Genomic DNA, 17897 nt, shown 5'->3' on the forward strand with positions numbered 1-17897 from the left:
CCATCTTTCAATAAACCCATTAGAAGGCCATGTTCCTCCATCATCACGTGTTGGCAGGAAAGTGAAGTGACTTCCTCCCACCCGTCCATCTGTTGGCAGGATGGACAGACAGCTGGACACAGATCTGAGATGATTTAGAGACCAGCCCAGGGCAGGAGAGAAACACTGCAGCCACAGAGACACATCTGTTTGTCTCTGTGTGTGTGTGTGTGTGTGTGTGTGTGTGTGTGTGTGTGTGTGTGTGTGTGTGTGTGTGTGTGTGTGTGTGTGTGTGTGTGTGTGTGTGTGTGTGTGTGTGTGTGTGTGTGTTTGTTTGTGTGCTAGTGCTACTAAAACCGAGTCTCTGAAGCATTGTGAGATCACACAGTTGGTTCGTATCAAACATGTCAACAGCCTCTTCAGTTCTGAACTGTAAACACAAAAAACAAATCTCAGTATCAGTTGAAACATATAAAAACACACATAATGATCATTTTCAGATTCAATGATAGCTTTTCAGCCTCACTGTGTAATCTGTCTGTATATCCAAATGGAAGAATTAAGCAATCACAAGTTGATTAGCTTTCTAGTGATGGCAATAGTGGACCTTCCTGATTTAAATGGTCAGACATTTTTTTCCAGCTTGCACTCCAGGAATGCACCGTATGCTGGCATCAGCTATTCGAACTGCTGCTTCATGTTTTTGTGTGCCTGGTTTGCGTCTATCGAGCTACAGTCAACATTAAAAAGGCAGACGGGAAACACGGGGTGATGCAATCCAACCGTGGACGGTGCAGTCATGTGGCCTGCTCTGCCCTGCTGCCTGGATTTTTAACTGGCACCGAGATATTAACATATTACTCCTGTCCCGGCCAACAAACAATGGCTGCCAGTAGTCCTCAGTATTGACTGCACAGTTCTGATCATGGCCTTGCCCCAAATTATCAATAAGGATGCAATTCCCTCTGATAGGTGGAGGGGGATACTTCTGCTTATTCCTTGTCTTGTGACCAGAGAAAACTGCGCCTTTGCTGTGGAACTAAAGATTCTTTCTTAAAACATCATAGCAAAGCAGTTATGAATATTTAATATGCTGCTGTGTATTACAATCCCACTGTTGCCATATTATATTTTTCCTGTAGCTGTGTTTTTGTTTTATCTGCTGTTATTATCCCTCTTTTTTGCTGTAAAGCACTTTGTAACTTTGTTAAGAAAAGCGTCTGTCTAAATAAAGTTTATTATTATTATGTTTATTATTGGGATTGTGGTAATGCTACCATGCTGACCGAGCATTTGACTCAGAGCACCGCTGTGTGTGAGTGTACCTTCAAAGAGCCAATAACCCAGCTGTGGACTTTCACCTGTCATTTTACCTGCAGTAATAATAGCCCAATATTTTGGTACGTTCTCCATATTCTTGTTATATCACACAGAAAGACAACATTCAAGGATTTTTTTTTTTTTTTTTTTTTTTTAGGACACAAATCCAAATCGCTGCCATTTCTTGTTAAGACAGGCACAGTAAGTATGTGCTGATTATAAGATAATCTAGGTTAGCATGCTGTAGTCATTAATCTTCGCAGCATTTACACAGCGCTAATAGGCCCAAAACTTAACCTATAATAAGGAGAGGTGAGCTGAAGGCCACATGGCGACCATCCATCCATCATAACACTACCAGCACGCCTACGCTCCACATTTAAGGGGTGAAGTTAACAGAGTGGTGACATCTGTGTTTGAACAAAACATCATCCCTCATGGACAATGCAGCCAGTGGAGGGAGAAGCAGAAACAGAGGCCTAACTTAATTTAGAAACCGCTGCTGGCCAGCTGCAGTCATGTTAGACGCAGTAATGATGATACAGAGTCATCTGAACTCCAGCTGTCATAATAACAGCAGTAATAGTGGTGCGGTGCGATAAGAGACCTGCTCTGCTGTAACAATGACGGGGCATCCCCATGGAGGAGGGATGCCATTTGTCCTGCTGTGTGTGTGTGTGTGTGTGTGTGTGTGTGTGTGTGTGTGTGTGTGTGTGTGTGTGTGTGTGTGTGTGTGTGTGTGTGTGTGTGTGTGTGTGTGTGTGTGTGTGTGTGTGTGTGTGTGTGTGTGTGTGTGTGTGAGAGAGAGAGAAAGCGATAGACAGTGCGAAAGTTTGATATTACATTGAGATCACGCTACACAAACATAAAACTTTCTGTGAAAAACCACCTAGTGAGTCCTCCAAATTAAAAAATAAAACAACATCTGTAGTTTGTTATTGTGCTGACATACACACTGACATACAGGAACATTTTCTGATCTGAGTCCACTGATTGGCAAACTTGATGTCATAGTATCATCTGAATCTGTTTCTAATATAAAATCTAAAACTGACAGTTAAATCACAAAACTTACTTTGATTTAAGATAATAGGGTTAAAGTAACTAGAATATTGGCTTTAGTTGAAAAGGCTTTGTCATCGTGATTAAAACAATACCCACATTGCTAGGTATAAAACTGTTAGTATAAAACAGAGACTGAACAATGGTTTCTTGTGTCAAAGTCAACATTTGTTGTTTTCATCCAGCCACCGACACGATTTTTGTTTGTTTTTGATAGACAAGAACATTAAAGATTCCACCACCAAGCTCCAAGAACTACTCTCAGGAACTGAACTAGCAACTAAATGCAACCGTACATTTGATAAACAAGTTAGATGCAATTAATGAATGAAAAGGAGAAATACAGAGCAGATTTCATAGTATCTGCAGTACAATCTGTGTTTGAAAAATGTGTCTGATAGTTATTTATTTCTGGTTTGGAACCCAACTACTGCGAAACACTCAGAGAATTAGGTTTTATTTCTCTCCTTTGTTCCTTGTACTTCTGCTTTCTCTCATTGACTCTTTAATGTGTTCAAACATCACATATGCTTCTTTTGTTCACACTCTTTGTTTTGCTTTTTTTTCTATTCCTTGTTTCTAATCTTAATCAAAAAGGAAATATGCCTGACCCTCGTCCAAATATCAATACTGGCATCAGTAAGACTAACCAGTGGGGGTCTGCCCTGCAAGGTATAAACCCTAAAGTCTCTGAACCTTTAAAAAAAAAAAAAAAACAGGGACTATAATATCTGTTCCAGTATTTTCCAGTCGAAGCACTGGCGTAATTCCATAAAAAGGTACCTGGTCCCCTGAGAAAGTTTCTCTGGTAGAAACCCCCGATAATTAGATTCTTTCCAAAAGAAAAAAAAAATCTCAGTTTTGGCTGAGGCTTCAAATTTCCACCTTCACTTGTGTAAGTTGCTTACTGGCACATGACTGGCTCTTGAACTCAGATTTGCTCAAACATGAACATTTTCAACTTCTTTTAAATCGTAGAAATTCAGCACATACATCATTCTGTACAGTGAAGCTCAAGCATCCAAGTGAAGTAATAATATTATAATAATATTGTTACAGTGTCCCCATTAGAGAATAAATCAAGAAAACAATCATATAATAATGATGCAGAACATTAAGTTCTCACTTACAGCTGAGTTCAATCCTGATGAAGTCTTTGATGCCCAGATTTTCCAGGAAGACCCCAGACGAGGACGTCGTTTTAAACAGGAAGGAGATGTCTGCATTCAGCTCTCCATGAAACGTGGGGAAGTGAAGGTAGGACGTCTCCTTGTCAAAGAAGGCGGCGTTCCAGAAGTTCTCTGAAGGAAAGAGAAACTCACTTTTTAAATGCCTTTTTTTGTTTGTTTTATAATGAAAAATTGATGTAAAACTTCATTTTTCGGAAACTCGATATATCACTCTGGAACAAAGCTTATTAAAAGAAAACTCATTATGATGGCTGTATAATGAAAATCGTGTAGTAAACAAATGAGCCAACTGTTCAGCTAATTAGCTAGGAACAAAGGCAGAACTCCAGCTATGCTATCTCATTTATGTTGATTTATCATGCAAGACATTTATTTATTTACTTGTTAAAACCGAATGCTGAAAATAGAAGCAATTAGAATACAATGAAATATATCACTTACATAAGTTCATTATATATCTTTACATTAAGAGTGGTTATTAAAGAGCATAAACAGAGCCATATTCTAGCTATGGATGTACTAATTAGCCAGTGGAATTCGCTGCAGCCTATTTTCCATTACCAAGTTAAATGGCAAGGAGGAGATTGGATACCGGGATTCCTTTAATTAAGTCCACTGTGTGGTTAAAAAAAACTATTCCTTACATCATATCCCTTCAAAACTTCCTCATTATGCATAATAATAAAATATATAATAAATGTGGAGAAAAACAGGAGTGTCATCATGTGTCCAAAGCCAAATGAAATGGACTTACTGTCTCCATGACAACGGATGGGTCCTACCCTGTAGGCAGCTTCTGACCCCGGCCGCTGGATGTCACCCAGCACCAGAGACCTGACGGGGAGGTTCTCCTTGTGTGTGAGCAGGCCTGAGTCATCGGTCCTGAGGGACGAGGTGGATGAAGAGGAGATGGGGAAAGAGGAGGAGGAAGAGGAAGAGGAAGAGGAAGAGGAAGAGGAGAACAACAAGAAGGAATTTGAGTAAAAGAGAAAAATGAGAGGAGTTCAATAAGGAGAAAGAAGGTGGAGGAAGTGAAGAAGACATCATGAGGAAAATGACTGATCATGCAAACAGAGACCGTGTAAAACTTGCACACCTGAACTCAAACTACACTGCGTTTGAAAAAGTGGGACAAACTGCATTTAAATTAGCAACGCTCCATCTCTCGACTGCACTCACTTGTTCTCTGAGGTTTATTGGTAGACGTGCACATGGAGCGAAAGCATTTCAGCTGACACGACATGTCTGAAACAATGTTTTGTGGAACCGTTTTTCTGAACGAACGTAGGCTGATTCAACATGCCGCACACACTCGGCTCTGAGGTCCTTCAAAATTCCTGCAGTCTGCTTTTTTGCTGCGAAATGTAGTAAAAAAAAAAAAATCTAAGACTGTAGGCACACACAGTACCGGTGAATCTGATGAGATATTGATGGCAGGAGAAAGCCTATAAAAATAGAGCTGGATTCAGTCGCACAGATTTGGTCTGAGAGACAATAGAAAGAAGGACCTTTGGCTATGCAGACAGGAGCAGGATTGGTTAGAATAAGGGTGCAGAATTGGTCACAGGGTTGGGGAAGGTGACCTAAATATAGACTGGCTAACAGGATGGATGAAATGATTTAAATGTAAGATTGGATAAAACCTACAAAAGGAAATGTTTAAATGTCACGAGATTTGCCCCTCATGTCTTATGGCTGGCTTCAGTCTAGTGTGGCTGGATGTGATGGTAAACAACTGAAAGATTGAATCATTTCATTGAAGAATCTCAGAAACAATAGATGCCTTTTCAAAATAAATCTCCAAAGTCTCTTACATTTCTCCCTCTGTGAAACATTTCAAAGCTGGTCCGAACAAATGAACGGCTTTTTAGAAATTAAAGCTGCAATAATGAAATTTTAATAATGTACTGTGATGCAAATGCAGTTTAAACAGTTTTATCTCAAATGAAATCAGTAGCGTCTTTTGAACCTTTACCATTGTACACATGATTTGCTGTGTATGAAGTCCTTATTTGAAGGCGGAAGAACAAGCACTTAGGAATCTGGAAGTCTGCAGGATTCATGGACCAAAGTGGAGGATTGGCCCACAAGCTGTCATATCTGTCTCTAGGAGCTGTGCTGCTGGAAAAGCTAAGACTGTATACAGTAATTCCTTCTATAATATATCGTCATAAATCACTGGTGCATGTATATTAAAGTGCAGGTAACCATAGAAACAATACATTTTCTTCATGCTATTACCAGTTAATACTCTAGTGAAACAAACATATGATGAGCAAAGCTGACTCAGAGCTCTTAAATTCCATTTCTTTATATTAAGACACTTCATTATTACACCATGGCTCAGAAAACGTCTCCTTTCTGATTGGCTGGCAGTGGCTTGTTTATAGATACAAGATGCCACCCTTACCATAATAAATAAGTTGTTCAAAGTTTTCTATATAATTACCAGTTGTGATGATGATGCACTACGAAGTATCCTAACATAGGAAATAGTTGTGATATTTTACACATAAACTGCTTTCTCTGATTTCTTGCAGTTTATCAGCACTCCTTATCATGAATTATGAAAATATTCTTAGAAACTGACCTTTTGAATCTCAATATCTATATATATATATATATGTGTGTATGTAAAACAGTAAAGTAAAAAGTGTTTAGATCAGCGGTTCTCAACCTTTGTTAGAGGAGCCCCTCTCACCATTATCCGTTAGCATTCACATTTCTGACCCCAACCAATTAAAATAAAGTCAAATTGTCTTTCCTTAATGTTGATGTTGATCATAATTCTGTGAAATCATTAAAGAAACATATTATTGATGCCAAATAACCAACTGGGCAGCTGGAATGTCATTAGTATTAGTTTAGTGAGGCACGAAAAAGGCCATGTGAAAAGAAATGAGTTACTTACAGTTAGAAAATTGACATTCAAACTTTAATTAGGTCTCGTTATTGATCACAAACCGCAGCCAATCAGAAAGCCGTAATTTAGCACCACTGCCAAACGAGAAGCAATTGTTCTGACAGGAAAACTGGAGCAGCTGGATGGATAGATAGAGGTTTTTCAGAAAATAGTAATTTTTTGTCATTTAGGTGAATTGGCTCCTGGAGAGGTGCCATTGTGAATTTGAAAGGAAAAATGCTGCTTTCCAAAAAAAACCTAGTCACAAAAACAAAACAATTTATCATCAGCTTAAATTTGCAATCTGTGTTGTTCTCAAAATTGTTTATGAATTTGGAAACACTGAAAACTTTGTCCATGTCAAATGACAATTTATCTAATGACAGCAACTTCTGATACAATAAAATGTGTTTTTTCAATATTACTGGGTTATCTGTCGTCATATTTTGTCACTTTAATGAAGCAGAAATGTCACGTCTTACAGATGATACTGGATTAACTCATACTTCCTCTTTATGTTTTAATTCCTCCTTTAAAAGGGCCTTTATTTATTGGCTATTGAAGGACACACTTGCAAAATAAAGTATAGTACCATCGGTCGAAGTCAGCGTCACAGTTGCAGTAGTGACTTGTATCCACACAGTTGTCCTGGAGACCGCAGGCACACTGCTGGCTGCCAGGCAGAGCTCCGCCCCAGTATGTCTGGACCTGACCTGGACCCAGACCTCCCACCCACCAGCTGAACGGCGCACCCTCTGAAACACACACACACACACACACACACACACACACACACACACACACACACACACACACACACACACACACACACACACACACACACACAAATGCGCGCACCATTAAACACCAATCTTTTCTTTTTTCTCTGCAGCAAACCTTTCTACTGCAACACAAAGATGGATTTCACATCAATTTTAAAACAGAGGTTAGCCCATAAGTCCTGTGAAGATACAGTAACTGACAGCTCAGCAGGAAACGTCTCCAACAGAGAATTGTCACTCTTCTATGTTTTCATCCACACAGATTTTGAAGATGTATGTTTGCACTTGACTTGAATATCAACTGTGAAATAGAGATCGTTATCCTTCCTCACTTCTATTCTTCTTCCATCTGTCTGCCTAAGTACACACATCTCTTTAGGATTCCAACAAAACCTAACACCCATCTTGGTGCTCAGCTTTTTCTATTACTGCTGTTTCGCTGATAAAACTGGTCAGACAACGAGCCGCTAATCCCTCAAGACTTTCCTCTTCTTCACAAGCATCCTGATAATTAGACTTTTTTAATGTACATAGTGCTGGTTCACAGGTTAAAAAAAACAAGATGGGTGACTTCTAAGAAAAGGCAAGCAGATGGTTTTTGTAGCTTGTGGCAAAATGCAGCTTGTTGGTGCCTCCTTTGAACCCAGTCCAATGTATTTAATGTGAAGTCCTTATTTAAAGAAAGAAATACACAAAAAGGTCCCAGAAACAAAAGCAGCAGATGATATACTTGGTAAATTAGGTTCTGGCACAGATAAGCTTTTAGCTGCAGCAAAATGAGAGGGAGAAAATGCACAACAGAAATGCAATTGATCTTTTAATTAGTTACTAAATTAACTAAATCAGCAATTCACACCACTGCGCTCTGGTTCCAGATATAGATCTCTCAGATGCAGCAAAGCCTGCTTTGCAAAGAAGTTTCCTGCTTCCATGACATTTTACTGCACTTTCTCCTCCACAAACAAACTCACACTGCTTAACAATAGTAATCAACCTTGAATATCTTACTTTCCTCGATAACATCTCATCTCAGGCTTAAAAATAAAACGTTGAAAACCTTACCCAGTGTGTTGAGAAGGCGGGACTTCCTGCAGTGGTAGGACAGCTCCTGCTCACAGTGCTCTGATTGGCCGATGATGGCTGCTAACTGCGCCTCTTCAGACAAGTAGTCAAAGTAGACAAAATGTTGGTTTCTCTCAGGTGATGGCTGAAGTCTGGTCAGCTCTGTGTTATTGTGCTGGATCACCATCCATGTCTGGTCCTCTGGTGGAGTGGAGGGGAGAGGGGGTGGAGGGTGAGGGGCACATAAAATTGTTAGCGGAGGGGTGCTGGAGAGTCATTTAAATAATAAAAAGACATGATTATATGGAATTAAATAAAGTATATGTGCCTGTGCGTACCTTACCTGTCATATTACAATAAATGAGCTGAGGTTTGATTGGTCCGCTGCCATCCACGTCTATGTAATAATGTCCTGATGTGTTCCCTTTGTGTTTGTACGCCTCACACGACTGCTCATATGTTGCTGAGGAGGAACACATAATACCATATTATCAACTATTATGACATCTTCAATCAATTTTTATATTTATTGTGCAGAATACTGTGTAAAAGTTTGGGACCACTGCACTTTCGTCTACATTACTAGTAACATGCATCCTGACAAAGAGCACTCAAAGATGTGGTTAAACTTAAAAAAAACAAACAGAAATGATAAAGTCAAATTTGATTAAATTGATACAACACTTTCTCTGCTCTCTAAAATTGGCACCTAAATGATTTCAATTTGTAACGTGAAACACATTTTGTAAGAAACTTAATGCCACCCGATATGGTATATTTTTCTATCAAAAATAAAGAAGAAACAATATGAGTTAATGGCAACTCACAAAATTAACAAATCACTTTTCCTCCAGCATCTGCTTTTGTAATTCAATATCCTGCACTAATAAGAGCTCAGTACGACAGTCCTGTGCTTTGTATGCCCATCACGCACTACATGTATTTAGTTTGTAATCTTAGGCAAATTATATATATGTAAAGAATCAGAGCTGGGATTTTATAAGCATTTAAAAGTAATGTTACAAATGCCTTGATTGTGAACTGTCCCACAGCCTAAAGAAGACATTGATTAACCCTTACTGCATTAGTATTTTTTTTTTTTAAATGGCACAGATAAACTTTTAGCTGCAGCAAAATTAGATATATCACACAAACTAGGCAAGAAGAGTGAACGTCAAACAGATGGATCATTTAAAAAAGGCATTGATCAATTAAAAACATTATGTAACAATAAAACTGGCAACTGAAGAACAAAAAAAAAGGTGAAAACCAGTTATATAAAGGTCTCCTGTTATATAATATTTGCTCTGTAGACTACATACACCTCCAAAAATTACAGGGAGTCACAGGAGTCCATCTAAGAGCATCAGAAGAAAGATATAACAATCAAACACAGAGATGAGCAGAGTGTGTGTGTGTGTGTGTGTGTGTGTGTGTGTGTGCGTGCGTGCGTGCGTGCGTGTGTGTGTGTGTGAGTGAGTGCTCAGAGTTGATCACACCACCAGGATGTAGAAAGATTCAATCAATGCTTGGCAGTACAATCAAAGCCACCATCTCTTTAATTTCTAATTTGACTAACCTAAAATACTGTAGGCAAGTCTCTAAGTTGAAATCCATTTATCTGAAAAGAACAGCATGCCTTAGGACTCACTCCCCTTTTCTGACATGGTTTTCCACCTCCCTCTCCCAGCCTGACTCTCCCTTTTCATCTCTCTCCCTTTCTTCCAGTCATTAGCTCTCTCTGGGTTTCATCTTTCTAAATCTTCATACTTCTCTCTTTGTCATGTCTGTCAGGTTTTTTTTTCTGCTAACACACACTATGGGTTGAATTACACTAAATAATATGAGTTAAGGCTGATTGTTTGACCTTGTAACTAGCATGAATCATCAACTAGAAACTTCAAGCTCTCTGTAACATTAAAATAATGTAAATGAGATGGGTCAACGAACAGCGTAACACGAGTGTAATCTAGAAATCGCTTCAGTTCTTGGCATTATAAACATTATAATTTTTAGCACCTGTAAATCTCAGATTTTTAAAATCAAAATATTAAGAAAGTAGAAAAAGGGAAGAAGTTCACAGCCAAGTGTTGATGCTGTCCTTGATGTGCGCTCTTTGAAGTAAGAAGTGGGAACAAATTGTGGCTTTCATCTGCAGCAGGATGCCATCCCTTTGTTCTTTCTTCAGCTTTCCCTCAGTGGATAAAGTGACACTTTATTTTCTGCATTATGTATTACCAACCAGGCTATTTCTGTTGAGAAGCAGCACATCAAATTTGGGGCAAAATTCTCCACATGTCTCCACAGGCCTGCAGGTAATGTGTAACTTTCAGTAAATACCCATCACCGTTTATTTTAAGCTCACTTTCTACTAAAAGCCTGTTTAGCTTAATTCTAAAGTATCTGATGCATTTGGGGGGGAAATGCATAAGTTAACTATTCAGAGTTGCTTTGATCATTCTTTTGTGTATTTGTGTATCGACTGCAGTGGATTGTTCGGGTAAAAAGTGATATCACAACCAGTTTAGGCACATTTTTACTTTGTGCATTTCTGTTGCCAAAGATCAGAAATTACATGATACTGGTTACATCTGCTTTAATTCAGAGAAAATACATTGTTTTCTAAGATGTTTTGAAGTGCCTCTTTCTTCTGTGACACAGTTTAAGCGTGTTTGATTTCAGTATACACCTTTGCCCCATCGTCTCGCTGTCATGTCGCTTTACAGGCTGTGCACACATATCTCATTAATATATATGCACAGCCTATTTATAAATGAGCAAACAAAATAAGAAGACCAAAGAGCAGTGGTTCATCTGCAGGTGTCCGAATGCAAAATAAATAAGACCATTTAAGTCTTTCAAATTAAATGGAACTCTAATTTACTCAGCATAATGAAGTACCACCAATCTGTTTGGTCTATTCCCGATTGAACACAGCTAATTAAAGTTCTGAAACAATGCTATAAGAAAAAAAGACAGAAGGAAATTAACTGTTGGGGGACATGCAGCCTCTACGTTATTAGCGCAAGTCCAATACAAACACGTCTGGAATACTAACTTTATTTCCTGACAGGAAATAAAATGCAATTCTGATTCTTCCAACACATCCATAATACCACTGTCACATTTTAATATTTCATATGTTTCTGGATATTTATTGTGACATGGGCTCGTGAAGTTTTAGTTTCAGATTTTTATTGAATCATTTTCATATCAAAGAATAGTTGTTCAAAGGTTTTTGATCCAATTGCTGACCTTTTTCTTTTAGCATTCAACTACTATAAGCATATAATAAAACATGTTAAGGAAGCTGTTTTTGCAAAATAAAACAATTTAAAATCAGATAATAAAACAGAAATTGCTGTTATTTATTTTAAATTCTTAAAAAAAGAAAATAGCTCAGGAAATTTCAAATTTTCTTGCCTTACATTATAACTACTCTTAAGATGCACTATTTAATACGTTTATATGGGTTTATACCAACTGACTGTAATGTGAAAGTTCTTCAGGTCCCCTCAGCGCTACAGTGCATTTTATCACCCTTCAGCTGATTTTTTTGGATTTTACAACCTGCAACATTTCTGTTTAGGTTCAGTCTTATGACTCTCAGTGTGTTCACTCACAGCAGGCCACTGTTTTAAGAAGAAAAGTTGTAAAATCTCACTGCCCACGACCAGCTATGCAATAAACATCACAAAGACATTACTTTTGATAAGGTGGTGAATAATGCACCAAAACAGAACAACATTTTTTAATAAATATCAGACCCAAAGAATCAAGGGGACACAGAAACTCAACTCCAAATGTCTGTTGAATGCGTAAGCAAACAACCCTCTGTGAATACATTTGCCATTAACCACTTCATAAGGCGATAATATATTATATCTATTACTTCCTAAGTTTGCTGTGCTTCCCCCAAGCGGCCAAAGCAATCTATTAGTACGACTTTAAGTTAATGCCATCTAATGTGAGCAGGATTTCAGTGCCTACTGGGTACATTCACAGGACTTTAATTTCAAGGAAATCTAATGATCAAAGAAATTAAAGCCAGAAAAAAAATACTGATACCTCATCCTACTTTTTCCCTGATTACATTTTATGCTTCGGACATTTTAAAGAGCTGCAGATGCCCTGTGGCTGGTTACTTACAGCTGTGGCACGTGGCTCCTCTGTAGCCGCTGTTGGAGCAGTTACAGTGGAAGGTGCTCCACGACTGCATGCATCTACCTCCATGTTCGCAGTGACTGGGAGAACACCTGGGAGACAGAAAGACGTAGACAAACATACAAACACAGACAGAGAGGGGAGGTTATTGTTTGTTAAAAGTTTGCCAAAAAGTTTCTCAAGGATGTCAATAAGAAAAGGAACCTCCAGATGAGGAGGTGTGTTGGAGGGACCTGAATAAAAGCAGCCTTTCAAAAAACAAAAACATTTCAGTCTTTAAAACAATATTTCAGAAGTCTTTATTTTAATGTCAAGTGGAGCACAGGTGGATGTTCTGAGAGGTAGAAGGTTTGAAACATCCCTTTGTTAGTGCTCCTTACTAATATTGCATCATCCAGAGACAAAACTCCTGAACTACCATCCAACATGTCTCTCAAAGTTTTTTCAACCATAGCACCACATCTCTTCATAATCTGCAGAGGTGGCGCAAAGATCCTCCTTCTCAGCACATCCTAATGTATAAACACATTCTGACCATTTTATTTATGTTTTCAAAAAATGTGAAGCTAAGAAGGGAAATCCAAGATATCTGGATTTTTAGTCGATGTTTTCTTTTCTCTTTTTTTGGAGGGGCTTCGGCAGTCAATCCTTTGAGGTTATATATTATGTATCATTCTAACATGATTTTTTGTTGTTGTTTTGTTTGATTTCTTGTGTAATATTTTGAGTTTCCTTGGCTAAAGCTGATCATGTTATTGTTATCCTCTGCTTTATTCCTTGTCACTGCTTTCAAAACCCCAACACAGCATGCAAAGCTTTGCTTTTTAGCCAGTGCAGTATATGATATTTCCCCCAAAATAAGAATAAAATTACCTTGATTGTGGTGTTGCTATTAGATGCAAGAAAAGGTCATTTTCTGTTGGCAGTGTATAACATTTAATAGTCTACTGAAAAACAGTAGTTTGGTGCATATTTAGCTGGGACCAAGTGCAGTTAAATAAACTGTAGTTCAGCACTAATAGGCTAATTTGCATTTGCAGTCTATGGACTTGACTCACAAGAGACACAGGAACTACACTGCACAATGTTTTTGACGAATGAGGGATGTATCTTTTCCCCCTGTCTGTCCAATTGTGCATTAATGCACAACTCCAACATTTTCAATCAGGCAGTTTTAAGGTCAACTTTTAACCATTTCTACATAAAGTCAACAGGATTAAAAAATAAATGAAAAAAAGTAAAGGCAGAAACTGTGATTCAATAACTTTGGGAAACACTGGTCCATGCAACACAGTCTGTTCGCTAATGACAAACATCTGTTCATCGAATTACGGTTCATGTTTTGTTTTCCATAATAACGTTGCTCAGAAAAAGCTGGGGTTCAAGTTTATTTCCTGTCATTCTTCAACTCACCGCACTAAACAGGACAGAATTAACTACATAGTGTCCACCTCCGTGCCTCTCAGGGGAGTGTGTGAGCTCGGCTGTCTTGTTTCGATGCTCAGTCAGTTAAATATTTTGGACGAGTGACAACAAACAGTGACGTAACCCTAACCCACTGGTTTGTGAGCACCATCTTGCTAGTTGGGACCATATTTGGATGAGCTGGGGGGGAACGAACAGTGGATTATTATTGATCTGATTTGAAACCAAAAGATACTGGTTCCCGCCCACCGATAGCCATGACCTGACTGGACCACAGGCATGTCAATCAAACAGACACGCCCCCCCCAAAAAATCAAGGCTCTCTGAGATCTATTTTCTAATCAATGACACATTATTTTCAGATTTACAGCCAGAAAACTAATAAAAAAAAAAAAAGGAGCGACTTTAGCTAACAGTATAAACATTTCTTGTGGAAAAAATGTATTGACTTTGTATTTCATGAGACAAGTTGAATGGTAGTCTGTGGAGTTGGAGGCTTTTGGGAGCCAACACCTAGTGGCACTCAGTGGTATTGCAATTTAAGGCACTTTCGCATCGGCCTCATTTTTCAGACTCGGAAGCTACATCCACTTTTATATATAGTCAATACTTCTGGGGTATAAATCTGCAACTAAAACGTTTGCAGTGATGAACAAAACTTATAGGGAAACGTCCGCGTGACAAAATCCACAGGTGACCACTCACTAGTGGTTATCCGTAAACATCAACAAGGCAACTTGGGGGTTCACAGAAGAAACCCTAACCTGGACGGTGTGCTCCATGTGCAACAGAGAGCTCGATGTGAATCAAAAAAATCTTCTCCACGATCACACAGAAGCAGAGTGTATTCCACGCTGAGGAAAATTCAGCATGTTTTGACAAGCTGTCAGTGCAGCTAAATGCCGCCTCCCACCGAGGGCCATGAGGATGATGTGGAGTCAAACCTCACCCAGATCTCCAGACCACATACAGTATAAGGAAAACGTCACTTCTCCAGCAGGAAAAAAAAAAAAAGCTCTTTAAACCTCACACATCCGTCACTGTGAGTACCAGCTCCTCTCTCCAGTGCAGATACAAACCCTGCTGCTTTTCTCAGTCCATTAAAAGCTGTAAACAAACGCACCGGTGGCCGAGCAAGGATTGATTGATTGCCGTTGTCTTTGGTATTGATAACAAGGATTTTACTGTTCTGTATGGTGAATGTGGGCATGTGCAGTAAGTGTTAATGTCAGGCACAGCGCAAGCAACAGATTCATATGCATTCTTCAGTGCATTATTTTTTTATTCAGAGATATACTGATGTTTGCATATACAGAAACAGGAAATAAACCTATTGAGAACACATTTTGTGTAGCTGTGAAATTACAGTGAGTTTGTTTTGTATTTGTTTACTCTCAGGTGGGAAAACTGGCACCACAACAACATTTCACCCCAAATCAATTTTAGTCAGGGGCTATCAACACACACATGTACTTGCATTCTCATGAATACCCACAGTGGCATAACACAGTCCATCGCCTTCGACCCTAACCACAGCCATCAAAATATCTTTAAACACATTTTTTAAACACGTCCTCACGGTCAAGGTCAAAAACACACGGGTACTCACAAAGGTAGAGGTGTAACAGCACACACACACACACACACACACACACACACACACACACACACACACACACACACACACACACACACACACACACGCAGAGTCTTCCTCATGCAAAGCTACAGGTATCCAACAGGATGGAAGCATGGATGGTGGGAGAGAGAAGCAGAGAAGATGGTAACGAGGAGGATGGAGGGAGGGATAGATGAACACAGCAGCAGCGATGGAAACATTATTTGTATTTCAGCTGTATTTGAACAAGGAAACAGTGGAAATGAGGTTCGGGGGACGGTGAGTCCAGAGGGATGGACAGATGTGTGCACACTGTGGACTTAAAAATGATACTGCAGCATCAGCAGTGTAACATCATTGTGATTGACCCCTGTGCAAGTATTCTCTTCGGCCCCTCCCCTCGTCCCGAACGCCCTATGCATGCACATGCTCACACACATACACACATTTACCCCGTGCTGTTAGCTACTTTAGACAAACAAATATTATTATGTATTGCATTATTACTATTATTTATATGATCACACTGTATATTGTCCTAGGCTTCAGAACGAGTAGCCCGGCAACATGTTTTGTTTATTCACTCTCATTCGTAAGAGGAGAGCAGGAGAGAAGGTAGTTAAATGTCTAAACACGCAACCACATTGCGTTTATTTTCGACATTTTGCTTTTCTTTCCACTGAAGTTGGGCAAACTGAACTTTTCTTGGCGAGAACCATCTGAAGCCACAGTAGGCCACTCTTTCCAGCAGCGCCAGAGACGTTTTCTGTCATTGTTTCAACATCCAGTTTGCCGCCGGCACACGCAGCTTCAAACGGGAACACAGACACAGATTCACAAACACAAGCCTGGGTCAGATGGTGAACTGTGCCGCAGTCCCAATCACTAAATCTACACAAACTCTTTCCAGGGCAAAAATGTCTGAGTTTTGCAAACACTTTGTCCTCCGTAAATCTCCAGAGGGCTCCGAGCTTCACCATCAGTTTGCCGTGTAACATCACAGGACTCCTGGATTAACTGAGAGAAGAGACTTTGTAGTTTATCTAAAACTTCCCAGTGTGGTGTGACAGTGTCCTTTAACGTAGCTTGGATCAGAGGGCTTGCATCCAATCTCCCTGGTTTCTACTACTGCCTCTGGCTAAACCAACACAGCACAGAAACTGCCCCGATCTGCACACTATTACTGGCCAGCAGGACCGGGATGTCCCACAAAGACTTAAAATAAGTGGGTCTGCTGTACAGCATGAGCGAGAGAGAGAGGGAAAAAGAGGGTATTTTTTTTTTTATCCTTTCAGTGTGCTCTGCACCTGCTCCCTGACATGCTGCTGCATCTCTCTCTCTCTCACACACACACACACACACACACACACACACACACACACACACACACACACACACACACACACACACACACACACACACACACACACACACACACACACACACACACACAGGAGAGAGTTTAGGAATGACAGTGGACAGGAAAGGGTAAGATATATGTTTGTGAGTCCCTGGTTACCCTGAACAACACGCGTGTCACAAAGTCTGACAGGCCGATACACAGACAGAAGAGTGGACCTCCTGGTGACCCGTGTTTCTTTTTACATTTGAATGTGTGTGTGTGTGTGTGTGTGTGTGTGTGTGTGTGTGTGTGTGTGTGTGTGTGTGTGTGTGTGTGTGTGTGTGTGTGTGTGTGTGTGTGTGTGTGTGTGTGTGTGTGTGTGTGTGTGTGTGTGTGTGTGTGTGTGTGTGTGTGCTTTGACAAGGCCTATTATTAAGTTGTCACGTACGTGACAGAAGCAAAGAGGTCAGAATTACTGCTTTCTGACAGCTTCATCTATCTCCTTTCAGAACACACGCTCACATACACTGAGCAGAGAGGTCGGGGGTGGTAGCGGTGCTGAGTTCACAAACTTCATACAGTAGCCTTGGAAAGCATTTGTGTCCTGAGGATTTAAGTGTGCCTCAACAAAGTGCTTGTCTGAATCACCCTCTCCCACACACACTTCTCCCATGTCAGATTTCAGGACTGCGTTTTAACAATTGTTTGAAATTTTCCAAAAATGACATTTCGTAAAGTAACTTCTCTTTTGGTTTGTTTTGTTTTTCCATTCTTTAAAAAAAACTTCTTTTGTTACTTTTAGCATGTAGAACCAAGTGTGCACCCTTGTTTTTTATGCTTTATTGTGGTTTATGGCAGACTTTATCTCTTACTTTTGAATATGGCCAGAGCAGGTTTGAATGTTTGCTACATGGTCAGAAGACACTTTGTAGTTTGTTTGTTTACTTCAACCTGGCAACCTTACAGTGATGACAAGACTTAAAGAAGTCACTGACCCTGATCAAGAAACAGCAACACCCTAAAAAAACAAAACATTGTTTTTGTTTTGCTA

At 39.6% G+C, this 17897-nt stretch overlaps 1 protein-coding gene across 1 annotated transcript in view; it reads right to left on the reverse strand.

The window, feature by feature from the left end:
• Positions 1 to 17897, reverse strand: part of LOC138624494 (contactin-associated protein-like 4) — a 97314-nt gene that overhangs the window by 21235 nt on the left and 58182 nt on the right. Inside the window, exons 11-16 of the mRNA XM_069704745.1 lie at positions 12447 to 12553; positions 8641 to 8760; positions 8298 to 8498; positions 7046 to 7208; positions 4306 to 4433; positions 3492 to 3662 (exon numbers count right to left, since the gene is read on the reverse strand). Coding sequence (XP_069560846.1) covers positions 3492 to 3662; positions 4306 to 4433; positions 7046 to 7208; positions 8298 to 8498; positions 8641 to 8760; positions 12447 to 12553 — 890 coding nt within the window. The remainder of the gene's footprint in view (positions 1 to 3491; positions 3663 to 4305; positions 4434 to 7045; positions 7209 to 8297; positions 8499 to 8640; positions 8761 to 12446; positions 12554 to 17897) is intronic.

The sequence above is a fragment of the Brachyistius frenatus genome, unplaced genomic scaffold (genome assembly GCF_029030835.1).
Source record: "Brachyistius frenatus isolate BFR_SWC_R1_liver_20210118 unplaced genomic scaffold, ASM2903083v1 Contig_52, whole genome shotgun sequence".
Classification (NCBI taxonomy): domain Eukaryota; kingdom Metazoa; phylum Chordata; class Actinopteri; family Embiotocidae; genus Brachyistius; species Brachyistius frenatus.